Consider the following 14,745-nt stretch of genomic DNA (forward strand, 5'->3'; position numbering starts at 1 on the left):
GATTGAGATCTGGAGAATTTGGAGGTCAACACCTCAGTCCTCAAAGTTGTTCTCAAACCAATCGTGGACCGTTTTTGCATTTGCTTTATGCCAGGGCACGTTATCTTGCTGTCAGGGAACACCATTTCCATGAAAGCATGTAGATGCTTTGCAGCAATGATTAGGTAGGTGGCGCACAAGGGGAAGAGAAAATGTGGCTGATCAGACAAGATTACGTGTTTTTGTTGCTCCCTGCTCGAAGTTCTGTTGCTCGCATGTTGGCGGTGGACAGGCCGGCATGGGTCTGTGGTTATGCAGCTGATACCCAACAAACTATGATGCACTGTGTATTTTTACACATTTCTATCAGACCTGACATTAAATTTGTCTGTTCCTTTCTCTGACCACTTTTGATAGATACTGATCAACTTATTGTTGAATGCCTAGAGCCAATCCTAGATGCCGTAGAGCAAAAGGTGGGATACTTCCTGGTCGCAGGACTAACACAGAGAGACAGACAACCATTCCTTCCTATGACCAATTTAGAGGCTTCAATTAACCTAACCCCACAAACTGCATGCCTTTGGGCTGTGGGAGGAAGCTGGAGAACCAAGAGAAAAGCCACTCAGATGGGGAGAATATACAATACATAAAGGTCCCAAGGAGATGGTGGATTTGAACCCAAGACCTGGCAATAGTGCTACTTTCTCACTGTGCTGGCCCTTACTAGTTTTTAAAATTATTTAAATACTCTCTCATATCATATAATCTTAACACACAAAATATTACAAGGGGTCTTTTTTTTCTGACAAAACTAATCAAAAATAAAGAAGCAGTGTGTGGAAAAATGACTAAACACCTGCTTACAAAGGAAATAATAGGATAAGTAACAGCCAGCTAATCAAATGTCTCTTATTAAGAATAATAATACAAACAATAAGAAAAACTTTATTGATCCCAGCATTTTTTCTGATGCTGCCTCTCCAGCAGACTAGAAAAGCACACTTATTGTTCAGTTATTCCAAGCACACTGCCACAGACTGATAGAACATCTGCAGCTGATGATAAAGGATTATTAGCAAGTGCAACTATCTACAACAGCCGATGTCTTAGTTTGCTAGTCGGGAGCATTCAGAAGTGTGTTAATTATTAGTTGAAAACACATCAGTAATGATCTTAGAGAAACGAAAACAATTTGAAGTCCAACATTCTACAGTGAGAAATATTCACAAACGCAATATTCAGAGAGACATCTGTTTGTGTGGTAAATATTAAAGTTCTTGACAGTAATTGGAAAAAGACTAAATAATTATTACTTGTTCAGAAGGGTTACTAGGAGCAAGACCCTTCACCATAAGAAGAACACATCAGCACAGCTTGAGTTTGCAAAGCTGTATCTCAGCAAACAATAAGACTTTTTAAACAAGATGAGACAGAATGGAAGAAAGTGGAAACGTTTGGCCAAGTTTGGAGAAAACCAAATGTAGCGTATCAGCACAAACATCTAATTCCAACTGTCAAGCACATTGGTGGAGGCATAATCTTTTGGCCTTGTTTTGCTCTGAGTCAACCATGAACTCCTCTGTATAGTATTCTAGAGTAAAATGTGGGGCCATCTTTCCAACAACTAAAGCCTGGCTGAAACTGTGTCGTGCAGCGGGAAATTATTCCCAGCACACCAGCAAATATACAACAGAGTGGCTAAAAAGAAAATAATCAGTGTGTTGCAACTGCCCAGTCAACATTAAGACCTAAACCTTGAAATGTTGTGGTGAGAGTTTAAGAGATCTCAGAATGCCTGGAAACCTCGATGAGCCTCAATGACATAAAGAAGAGTGTGCCTATTTTCATCCACAGGCATGTAAGAGACTGATAAAGTCATTAAGAAAATCATTACTTAAATATTTTGCTGCTATGGTGGTTTCTATAAGCTCTTGAATCATGGTGTGTACATTCATTTGACAAAAACTAAACCAAAAGGGCAGCATTATGTTAAAAACTGACACCCTGTAATATGTCACATGTTGTTCTTCATTTGAATTTAAATAATTTTGAACCCAGGTAACGACCTGGTGATGGTCTGCAAAGGGTGTACTATCTTTTATTATTTTTGACTATATCCAAATCAAAAATTACTCCATGATTCCTCACATTGTACAAAACTTTCCTGTTTTGGGGGGCTACTCACTTGTTTTAAAAAAATAGGGACAACCTAAACGCTCCCCAAAAAATGAAGCCGAAACATATCTATCGCCCCTGGTGTCTGGGTGCAGTATAGGTCATAAACCCTGTCTCTTCCATGTGAGCGGATGGGACTAGGGTCAAGTCAACACAAACAAGGTCTCCTCAGATAAATTTTTTCCCATAGATGCTTTATGCAATTATTTGTATTTAGTATACTAGATGCTTGTATAGGCATTTGTATATAAGAGTATGCTTATGTATATGTGGATGCTGTTAGGAATAAAATTATTAAATAAAGCTGTTTTTGTGATTTTTATATACACATTCCAAGTCTGCTCATTAAGAGCTGGCACTCCGTGTAGTAAAGGTCAGAAGCATTAGTTCAGATTGATTGAATTGAACTATTGAGACTGACATGTTGAGTTGCAGTGGGATTTGCAAATATGCTTATACATCATAACTAGTTAAAGTCAGGGGGATATTTTTCTGGGCCAAGGGAGTGTGAACAGAATGTCTCAGACTTAGCTAGCAATTCTCAGCCTGTTATTTTCTACTTATTATCTAATATTAATAAAGCAAGGTTAGGGAGCGAGGTGTTTTTCTTTCTCTGTCTTTTTCCAGGAAAAGGAGCAGGGTCGAGACGATGAATGAAGTGCAGAAGAATATCCAGTCAGAGATGACAGGACCGGCCGCATTGTTTTTCAGGAGAAGATAGTCATAATAATATTTGTTTTTGTTGTGATATAAAACTGCATTACCCCATCATCATCGTCATCCCCTTTGTGAAGCAGATCGTTGGTTCACATTGATTCCAGCGTGCTGTAACTTGTAATTTCAACTGCTGAAACAAATTAAATCTTTTAAAAGACAGTCACTCTCCTGGATTCCTGAAGGAAAGAAACAAAGAAAACAATGTCTTGTAATCTTTTTACCTTTTTTAAACCCATTTTTTGAGCACTTAATTTACACCTGAGGGGCCCATGCTTTGTTTATGGTCACCCAATTTTCAAAAATTGTGGAAACGCTCCTGCTTCGCTTTCACCCTCTAGCTCATTAGGGTGGACACTCTCCCTCTCTAACTGGTTCTGTAAGTAAGGAGGTTCTGCAATTTTAAATGTTTACGCAATAAGGATCACTAGATCGCTAGGGTCTGCCCCTTACTACATAAAGCACATTGAAATGCGAAGTGTTGTAAAAGAGTACTATATAAACAAAATTGAATTGAAAACTGCATACTTGGAGGTGCATACTTCCATCTAGTAAATACACAGTAGGGAGTGTTCATCACTGCTACTTCTCTGGGCATCAGCACAGCTCGTATCTTTTCTTCCAATTGTTCTTCACTCTTTTCCCTTCTGAGAGTTGTAGTGCTTTGGTGAGAGCCACAATCTCTGGCACCTGATCTGAGGCTGGCTGTGTAATTTTTCCCTTTTCCGTTCCCTTTCTCTCCCCTGTAACAACATCAGTCTGTATACAAGGTGAGATCCGGATGCTCCAGTGGTTCAGTTCGTAGATCTGATGTAGATGCAGGTAATTCTTCATAATCTATTTCATCCTGTGTGTCATCTTTATCCCTCTGGCTTCTGAGTATCACTGGCGAACCATATGACCAATCTTAGTCACTCATCCTCTCATTTCCTCAGGGCTGCTGAACTCCAATTGAAATCCCCTGATGTGGAGGAATCGGCATAGACCAGGGCCTCAACGACCATGTGCCCTCCTTACCTGAGATCTGTGCAGTTTAAGTTTGCTTATCTGTGGTTACATCCTCTTTGGCAGTCATATTGGGCCAATCTGTCATTAACTCCTTCTTTAATCTCTTGGTCCCCTCCTTCAAAAAGGACCACCTTCTCTCTTCCTCACACTGTTCACCAGCATCCTGTTGTTTTTCCTCCCTCTGCATCAGGTTCTCCCATAGGTGTGACATCCATTATCCCTGAATTCAACTACTGCCTGAACTGGAGACCAGCGTTCCCATGTGTGCTGTAATATTTAGGCAAACTCACACAATCAGGTAATTCTGGGTAAAGTTTGGGCACAGTACAAACTCCAGGTCTTGTAGTCAGCAGTCCAGTTCTTTGTGATGTGGTCTTCACCTTGAAACTTGTAGTCTGGATTTTTACTTAGTCCAGTAGCACATATCTACGGTCGTCACGTGCTCTCGCTTGATATCCATTTCATCCCTCCTTCCTTCCATTCTTTATGTGCTTGCTCATATTCTCCTAAGGTATTAGCCCCCCAAGACAAGATGATACATACCATTCCTTTTTCCAGTTACCCCATCTCTTGTTGAATTTCTTTTCTATTGTGGATCTGGCTTTCTTATCTTCTATACTATCCAACATCCTGTCGTTGACATATTTTTCTAATTGACCCAAATTCTCCATTTCAGGTGAGATTGCAATGTCCACCATTACGGTCTCATTTAAATTCTCTTTTTACTATTTAATGTATTTTCAAATTTCTATCTCTTTTTCTTTTAACGTTTTAATGTTTGTTTTATCTGTTTTTATTTTTGTTTATCTTCTAGGGATAAGGACTCCCTTACTCCCAGGTCTAATTATTATTTCTTTCCTTCCCTTTTCCATTACATTTCTCTTTTATTCTTTAAAACCAAACACAAAAACTTCGCCAGTTACTAAGAATTAAACAAAAAAATATATATTTTAAAATAATCACAACGCAATGTTTTTCTCTTTTTCCAAAACTGGAAACCTCAACTTTAACAAAAATAATTTTAAAGTAAAAAACTTTTAGAATTAAACATTTAAGACAGTAAGCAGCTTTGATATGACTGAATCTTTTGAGACCATTTTATTTCTAGTTCAAATTTAGGAACAGCCAGGAACAAAACCAGGGAAAAATATTTTATTTCAAAAATGGGAAAAACATGCAATGTGTTTTAGGCTTTCTCAGGGTAGTGAGTCACAACATTCTATTTTAGGAGGTGTCCATGGTCTGTACAGACTCCTCCAGCAGCTCCAGGTCAATTGGAGTTACAGCCTTGGTCAGCACACCCGTAGTTCCCCGTTTGTACTTGTAGTCGCCGGTTCTACAAAGAGATACATGGAATAAAGATTTCCAATTAAAAAAACAAAAACCCCAGAGCTCATCGCTTCCATGTAACAAGTCTGTGCTGGCGCTCATTTAATACACGTTTCATTTTTATTAGCACAACATGCCACTTCATCTAAAGCACACTGCCATGCACATTAGTTAGGCGAAGTCACACTAAGCAGGCCTAATGGACCCAAATCAGAAATGTGGTTAGTAGTCCACTCAGGTAAAGGTGACAGACTGTTAGGCTTGGACTACAAAAAATGCACCCTGTATACTCACAGCTGTAAGGCTTCAAGCTCAGTGACTCTTCAAGCAGAACAAGACAACAATTCAGCGTCTGATCATCAAATGCTTCTTGTCCACATGTCCAATTTAACACAAGTGTACAAGTGCAGCAGCTAAATATCTTGAATTCTCAGGTCTCATACTGACTCACAGTCCTAAATGACAATTTATTAAAGGAACAGAACTTTCACTGTTCTTTACAATCCATTTGACTTGTGTTGGTCAGACATGAAGCAGCAGCAGCATCTGCTCTTACAACTGGCTGCATTTGAGTGCTCAACGCGAATTGTGTGACAACAACCTCAACTTTGAACTGAAAATCCCCCAAATATGAGACGTTTTAGTTCCCCAACACAATAAACAACGTGCCTCGAGTTTGCGTTCACCACGTAATCACAGTTAAGCACAGGGTATAAAATAAAACAATAATTCATTCGCTCATTTCAAAGGGATGGAGCCTTTCCAAATACCATCAGTCTATGACCATGTTAAAATGCAGATGGCAGCAATCACACATGCAGGACTAATGATTAATAATTCCAATAAGGTGACAAAAAACAAAACAAAAAGTGTCCTGGGTTTAAACAGTGACCAGAACTTGACAGCTGCCTCATAATGGATCCCCTCTGTGTGATGTCTGGGTGCAAGAACGGACATGGCTCTTTACAGAAAGACTGGTCTTTTGATTGCAAACTCAAAACCAGCCAAGAGGTGATTAAAAAACTGATGCCAGTGCAATGTAGGAAGAACACTGGCAACCACCAGCGCGACTCCTCAGCCTCTTAGTAGAGATACCTATGGTATCAATTTGGAAATACTACATCACTGTGTTCTTAAGTTATCACATTGAGAAGATTTTCAGAAAACTTACTCTGACCTTGAGATCAAGGTCACAGATTCAAACTCATCCGAGACTTTTGGCAGATGCACATAATCAATTTGAAGCGCCTACATTATCACATTCACAAACTTAAGTGTCCACGCCGCCCACCTGCCTGGTGGGGTGAGGACAACACCCCATCAGTCTTTTACAGCCGAGGGGTAAAAATTTGTATTGGCCTGTTAAGGAGTACGTTTACCAGAAGAAAGTTGTGTGAAATTTTTACAAGTTGTTCATTTAGATACTTGTAAGGCTGCTTTTAGGGTCACAGCTTACCCCCTTAGTATGAGGAAAATAAACTTTGTGTCACTTCCTTCAGGCTGAGCAGGAGTTGAGGAGACAGAATCTGTAGTTATACTTGAAAACCAGAATTCAGAATTAACTCATCTGTTTCTGGGACTGAAAACTCCCAGAAAAACATTTCCATCAGCTCTGGATTATCCAACTCATGTCATCATGGTAACAATCTCAGGAAGGGATGAAATTCAGATGCTAATTCAAAAGCTAAACTATCGTTTCTGAAGCATTATCGTTCTTACCTGACACCTTTCTTGTTGGCCTCATCATGTGGTCTGATGTAGTTCACTTTGCTCTTGGTGATGACACACAGGTCGATGTTGCTGCCAGAGCCCAAATCATTAAAGATGCCTGCAGCAATGGCATCACGCACAAGCTGCTTGGCTGCGTCCTCCTTTGGAAAAAAATGTAAAAAAAAAAATAAAAAAAAAAAAATTACATCATCACAATTTTTTTTTTTTAAATCTGCAGGTAGCATGTTGTGTCTATGTGAACTACTTGTCTGACCATGCATTAACCTTTATTTTAGTATAATGGTCTGTAAAACATTGGGAAAGAGTTCAGTACTGTGTTTCCATTTGAAAATGATTAACAAAATCTTCCTCCACTGTTATTTTTTTAATGTCACATGTGGTTTAATGTTACACGTGGTTTCATTTCTTTAAAATAGAATACGTGGCAAAGCCTTCAGGTATTACACTCCTCTTCTTTGGAACCTGCTCCCAGTTTGGGACATAATCTCTACTTTTAAGATTAAGCTTAGGCTGCTAACGTACTTGCATTTAAATGTCATTACTGCATGTTAGTTTCTGTTTTGTCCTTGTCTTTGCACTTTTTTCACCCTCTTCCCTTTCAGTGACCAATGGCTGCTGGAACCTTCCCAAGCATGACTCTTCTGGTGGTTTCTTCACATTAAAAAGGGAGTTCTTTGTTCCCACTGTCACCAAGTGCACCTCATAGTCTTAATGTTAAGGTTTTCTCTCTAATACTGTAGGATCTTTAGTTTACAATATCAAGTACCTTGAGGTGAGTCCTGTTGTGAACTGGTGATATATAAATGGAATTAATTAAACTGAATAAAATACATAAGTGGCAGAATCACCTCCATGTCAGGCTTGTAACGGTCCTCAAACACTGCCATGGCAGCTAGGGACCCGGAACCTGTAGGGGAAAAAAAAAAAGTACATTACTAAGGTGATAACAGCCATAATTAACCGAGTCAGAAAACACGACAAACAGAACACATTACCACCATAACTCATCTCCAGTCACCTGACACGACTCATTAAACTACATTAAACACCATTAATCATGATTAAGAATCAATTCTGTCTGCACGAACCAGGTCACAGACCTATATTCATTCTTTTAAATATGTAGGATCAGACCCTCATATAATCCTACTTCAAATACACCAAATTATTCCTAAATGAGTGAAAACAACTTTCCCAGTGAAAAGGTGAATAAGCTGGGTAACAGAAGGAAATGTGAAACAGTTTTACCCAGACTGCAACACCACCTGACAGAAATTTAAATTTGTGAATTATCATTTTTATTTCATTTATTTTTTGCAATTTATGTTGGTCCGTCTATTTTAGTAGAAACATTTGTGACATTTTACAGGAAAATACCAGGATATATACATTTAAGACTATCAAACTAAAAATATCAACGTTTGATGTTTGGTTCATGTTGCCACTGTTGGTTTTGCACAAATCCAACGAGACGTAAAGCTGTAGCTTATACATGAGAGGCATATAGCAGTGTGTGGCACTGACCCATAGTAACATAGGGCAACTTGTCAGTTGAGCCGTGAGGGTAGATGCTGTAAAGATGAGGGCCATTGCAGTCTACTCCACCCAGGACCAGGGCAGCACCAATGTAACCCTGGTACCTACAAACACAATCACATATACCATTTTCTTTTTTTATATAAACTTTTAACAAGAGCAGAACTATGCAATGTAATTTGTTCCTCACTTTCTTTAGGACTACTATTACATGATAATACTGAGTTACAAAGAAGGAAGCGTATACCTGAACAGCATCTGTTTGAGCATGCGGTTGGCGGTGGCAACCCGTGGCAGCCTGCCTGTGGAGAGGGAGTGCAACTCCAGGTTGGAGGAGATAAGCTGAGTGGTCATCTCTGTGTCTGCAGCTGTTCCTGCCCCACAGCAGCTGGACAATAATGCAGTTGCACCAGAATCAATGAGATCCATAGAAACCCTCACTTCAATCAATCACATTAATTTAAAAAATAAATAAATAGCTTTGTGTGTACGTATAAGTATAAAATCTAGATTTAAAAGAGAAAAAAAAATCACAAAGCTCAAAAACCTGTTACTTACTAAATGTTTGGGGATATGTAGTGGATCTTGGAGCAGTTCTTGTCTGCCACTATCATTCCCTCAGTGGCTCGTGTGTCAGCTCCAAGGACAACTCCATCCTTCACGAAAAAAAACACAACACAACATTCAAACTCTAAAGCGCCACTCTGAAACACTGCTGGCTTTAGTGCTATTCAGCAAAGGTAAATAATAATTTAATACTTTGTTTCTGAACCCAAGTATCTTATAGTACGAGTATGGCACTTCTGCAGAAGACTAAATTCTGATTAACTGTTTAATTCTTTAACAGTCAACAGTTTTTCATTATTGTAATACTTTGTTTAAATCTATTGAAAGCAAACTTTAAAAAAAGTACCCTATGTTTATATTCACTCAACAATAACCCTGTCAGTGCGCCCCAGGGCAGCTGTGGCTACAATGTAGCTTGCCATTAGGGCTGCCACAAACGATTATTTTGATAGTCGACTAGTCACCGATTATTTTTGCGATTAGTCGACTAATCAGATTATGCATCCATTGAACGTAAAACGTACAGCTTATTGCACCAGCAGCATCTGCTCTTATATAACTATCATTAGCTTACAGCTTTAAGTGTTTAAGGTATGTGCTAACTAAAAATAAAAACAAGATGATAGTTTATTAAATTTAAATGAAATTTGCAGATTGTTTCGGTTAAGTTTAATAAACTCCTTGTTATCTAAAATATAACGGGACATCGGAGTATATTCTCGAGCATCTCACACTTCTGATAATCAGCTGTCTGCTTGACGTTTATTCAGCTGTGTAAAAACTATAACTTTAATCTCAGCCAAACCGATTTACTCAGGAACAAATAAAATACTGAAAAAAGCCAAACAATAACATTTTTAAGTTATCTAAGTGACTCATATATCATGTTTAACCTGAGCAGTGAAAGACAGCGGTGGGTTTGAAAACAATTTGCCGGGAGTCCGCTGTTCTCACGGGCTCTAGTGAGGCTTGCCCCCGGCTCGCTATCGAGCTAGTGGGTAACAGACGTCTCCGAAAACGTCGGAGCGCTTTTGAAAATATGTGGTGTCTTGATAAACTGAGCAGATATTTGAAGTTTACACAGCTACATTCTCGCCTGAAAATATGTTAAACGTTTATTTTGTGACCCAGAAAGAATAATAAGATATTAAAACTAACTAGCTGCCGCCATTGTTGGAAACTGAGCAGGGCCGCGCTATGAATTCTGGGACACAGTTTCTTCTTCTTCTGGGTTTAACGGCAGCTGGCATCCTTGTACATGCAGTGCTGCCATCTTCGGTTTCATTCCGTTATTACACTCTTAAATCCTACTACTTATTTCTGCGTCTTTTGGGATCTTACAAAGCTTCAAACGATGCATCGACTATTAAATTAGTCGTCGACGATTTTGATAGTCGACGTAATCGTGACTAGTCGACCAATCGTGGCAGCCCTACTTGCCATCACCAGTGTGTGAATGGGTGAATGACTGAATGTAGTGTAAAGCGCTTTGGGGTCCGTGGACTAAATAAAGCGCTATACAAATACAGGCCATTTACAACACACTCGCTCCTAACTGACCAATGTGCAGCAGCCTGGTTTTGGTAGCTCACCTTAAAGACAACACCGCAGATTGTGGTTCCTGTTTTTCGAGCAGCAGGGACGCTGCAACCCACTTTGCTAGCTTCAACTTCCAAAACTGCATTTCTGAGAAGAAAAATATACCTGGTGCTGTAAATCAGACACAACCTAACACGACTGCACAGTTACACAAACACAATTGTGTTCATATGTCATCTATTGAACAATTTTTACTTTCTACTGAAGCAGCCTTGCATCACAGTCAAAAGTTCAAAACATTCTTTACTTACATTGCCAATAAACAAATAATACAAACATAAAAAAGCTTTGGTTTAGAATAGCACTCACAATGACAATAACAGAGCTCAGTTTTGTTTTTTGTCTTACATGTTTTTGAATTTCCAGAGCAAGATGGCTAGTTTTAATACATTTTCTTTAATGAGTCGCCTTTATCAGGGGAACGTTTAAAGAGCACATAGGTTTTAGAATATTAGTTCAGTTAGTTTTGCATTTCTATTTTATGTCAGTTAGCCAAAATGTTTTTCATATTTATATTATAACACAACAATTTATATCATAACACGTTATAATATAAGGGTATATTAATATATTATAACAATTATATAATAAAAATAATAATAATTGTTAATGTAACTAACTTGTTTCAGTCCACTTTTCATGTCCATAACTGAATTGGGGGTTCGCTTCGTGTTTTTATCGTTTTAAATATTTTTTCCTTAGCTCATTTTGAATATTTATTTTAAATTCAGTTGCGTTTTAATTTGTTTATAGTGTACAAGATCCTGACTGCGAGTCGCTGGAAGCGGGTGAAGTAAGGGACTGCCGAATGTTGACTGGTTGACAAGTGTGCCGGCATAGAGCACAGTGATCGCGGAGTTGATCGTGAATGAGAAAACCCCGAAAAAAAACCCCGTCAAAGATAAAAAAATAAATAAAAAATAAAAATCAGAAAAGAATGAAAAGGACAGAGTGTGAACACTTTTTAACACTCAGTTCCACTTCAGCTTTTTATATGTTACGACCCAACAAGAGCGGACAGACACTTAAAACTATGCACACTTCATATTTAATTTAACCAATTTTGCAATATGGTTTCAGTTAATCTTCATACTATTTCAGACGTCTCGTTTTTAATTTGGATGTGAGTTCATGTTTTTTTCACAACTAGCTAACCATAATCACCTGATTGGCTAGGCTAGGCGGGGGGTTCGGGTTCCTAAATAAAAACTGCCAGGACCCGTTTTATTTTACCTAACGAAGTTCAGACTCTTTTTTTTTTTCGAACGAAATGACTTCACTGCAATATATATAAAAACACACGCAAAAACCACTATGAACAGCAAAGCCTGTCGTGGTTTTAAACATGAGCGGCATGTGAATCGTTAATACTAACACGGGGGAAAAGCCTGAGTCACTGTGTGGACGCCGAGTTAGCATCACTGGGAAAGCCAAACGAAAAGGCGACAAACCTAAGCGGCGTCCACATTTAAACAGTGGCATCTATTAAACTCAATGATGTACTTCCTCTGCTCTAATTTTCATTCGCGGAAAAACGCTCACCTTTTACAGTTGTCGAAACTGAAACCCCCGAAAGCTGGTCGGATTGCTGTCAGTGTCGCCATCTTAGTGAATGAATGCTGTATTTCCGGGAAGTAAAGGAAGTTGCTCTATGTGTTATGGGGACCATATTGCGGTATGGCAAGCCAGAAGAGCCAAACATCGGCACCGAGTGGCGTTTTGAATGCCCCCACTTGAGTGGCAGAAAACTAAAAACGTACCCCTGCTCAAATTATCTCAAGTCCTAAAAGCAAAAAGTCAAGCTTAAGTTTCAAATTCTTCTTTTATTAGAAATAATCAGTGTATTACATGCTTACATTATTATTACATTATTATTTACATGCCAGAAATATGCACTGTCATGAACAAATGCTTCGCCAAAAATATAAACCGAATTTTCCATAATTTATTGGGTTAACCCTCTGGGCTCCAGGGTATAACTGGTCATTTTTGACTACTTTTGATTTTACCTTTATATTTCACCTTTAAAACTATTGTCTTGTCTTGTTAGTATCAATATTTTCAGCACAAACTCACATGTCTGAATATACACTTATTTTTCACAGCTGATCTAAATCCGAGTAGGGAAAACCTTTTTTTTCTGTAAAAAAACACAAAAATGTTCAGTGAATGATTTTTATAACTTGAAATGCAAATATAAATTGTAGATTTTAAAACACTTATGCACAAACTTTGTAGTTATATACAACTATTTACCTAAAAATGCTGACAATGCCTCTGCCGTTTTTTGTACAAACATTTAAAACTACTCAACTACTAAAACAGAACAATTTATTTGGCACAAACAAATTTTTGCCATTCCAAAAAATAGTTTGTTTGCCACAAGACAAAAGGGAAACTTCCCTGGCCTGAAACCTGCAGGTCTAACAACAGGAGGTGTAGCACTCCTGTTTTACACCTGGAGACAGCGTTTACACTGCAATCTGCAGATTAGCATTGCTGCTAAAATGCCAATCAGCAATCTGGCATTTTAGCAGCAATTGTGACATTCACTAGTACTCTCATTATTTTGACACACAAAGCAAAATAAATAACCACACGTCACACTACCTACAAAGAGCAACACAACCAGGGGCAGATCTACAGGGGTGGCATGGGGTTCCACCTTAAAATAATCTCTTGCCATCTATAGTGCCACCCCAGTTTTGCATTTGACAGTACATTTTTCCACCAATAAGAAAGGGGTGGCACTTTTTTCTTGGTTTATTTTTGCATTGTCCTTAGAAAATGCTGTTTGTACCATTTCTCCCTGCATTAAAAGTGACAATAGTATTGAGAAAAAAGTGATGTGTATTTTTTTTAATTAAAACCCTGGTTTTAGTGGCCTATAAATAAAATGTAAAAACAAGTATATAGTATGAAGTCTGAACTTTCAACACAAGTTGATGTGTCTCCGCATCTTGTTGCTATGTCAGCTTGAATCAGTTATGTGATTTAGAGACACCAGCGTGTCTGTCAACCCTAGAGAGTTAATAACATTTACCTTCCTTCAATTTCCAGACTTACAGTCAACCGCCTGTGTTGAAATCTAAAACAAAGGTGAGTTCTGGCATAATCATAGGCGTCAGTTGCTACTGACAACAAGAAATAAAGTCATTCCACGCTATGGGCTGAACCATTTTTTATTGATTGCAATATGTTCAGTTCTAGAATTTACATTCAGTGTTAATTGTAGCTAGGCTTGAAGTGTTAATGTTAGCTTATTTTAGTAAACAACTTTATCATATGCAAAACTAGATATGGAGCCCGAGTTATTACAGTCATTGTTTTTCAGTATGTTGTGCTGTGTATACTATGCGTTTGCTGTGTGTATCTGATCTGCGCATGTGAGGATAGATGACTCATGACTATAAAACAAATCTACCTGTCAGTATAAATAAAGTATCCAGAACCTGAAGCTGACCCATAAACAGGCCTTTTGCCAACTTTATTTTTATTTTCAAATTTTCCCACTGCTCTCATGGACAGCGGACATGCTTCCTCTGATAAAACCAGCTTTGTCTGCTCCAGTAGATGTTACTCCATATATATGTGTGTGTGTACTGTAGGTATTAATTTTTACCTGCTATTATCAGAGAATGCTAAGATTAAGATCAAAGTGTTAGTCCACATTATCTGCATTATATGTTTATTCAAAATAAACAGAGATTAGTTAGCTGTTAGTGTTTTCTAGTAGATAGGTGACGAGCTGTTGTGTTTATTTAGACGAACAAACGTCTGCTATATTTGAAACAAAACTAAACAAAACCCACCCACCCCCCAAGAATGCAAAAATCAGATGTCCCAGTTTTATACTAGTACTGAACACAACCTAGGTTTGTGTAGACATGTGGAGTCCCAATGTTCCTTCTAAGCTGCGCGCGTGCGCAATTGCGCACTGCTGGCACGCTCTCGGCGCACAGAAAATCTGCGTTGCGCACAAAAAAATCTAACCTGAATTGAAATTAAAATTAATACTTTAACAATTCTGTTTTGCAGTGTTAGTAAGTGACTGGCTGCTCCCGTATGGGATTAGAACGATGCCATCTTATCCCATAGTCCAGC

At 38.4% G+C, this 14,745-nt stretch overlaps 1 protein-coding gene across 2 annotated transcripts; it reads right to left on the reverse strand.

The window, feature by feature from the left end:
* Positions 1 to 5,016: 5,016 nt before the first annotated feature.
* psmb7 (proteasome 20S subunit beta 7) lies at positions 5,017 to 12,285 on the reverse strand. 2 transcript variants are annotated; one of them, XM_063477900.1, is made up of 9 exons: positions 12,184 to 12,285; positions 10,635 to 10,728; positions 9,034 to 9,131; positions 8,723 to 8,863; positions 8,464 to 8,579; positions 7,788 to 7,846; positions 6,928 to 7,079; positions 5,503 to 5,529; positions 5,017 to 5,215 (listed from the first exon to the last, which is right to left on the reverse strand). In XM_063477900.1, exons 1-9 carry the CDS (start codon positions 12,243 to 12,245, stop codon positions 5,104 to 5,106), a joined length of 861 nt encoding a protein of 286 aa, XP_063333970.1. In that variant the 5' UTR covers positions 12,246 to 12,285; the 3' UTR covers positions 5,017 to 5,103. The 2 variants fall into 2 exon arrangements, with proteins under 2 accessions (XP_063333970.1, XP_063333971.1); XM_063477901.1 differs by lacking the exon at positions 5,503 to 5,529.
* Positions 12,286 to 14,745: the final 2,460 nt, after the last annotated feature.

This window comes from Pelmatolapia mariae, linkage group LG7 (genome assembly GCF_036321145.2).
Source record: "Pelmatolapia mariae isolate MD_Pm_ZW linkage group LG7, Pm_UMD_F_2, whole genome shotgun sequence".
NCBI classification, from domain to species: domain Eukaryota; kingdom Metazoa; phylum Chordata; class Actinopteri; order Cichliformes; family Cichlidae; genus Pelmatolapia; species Pelmatolapia mariae.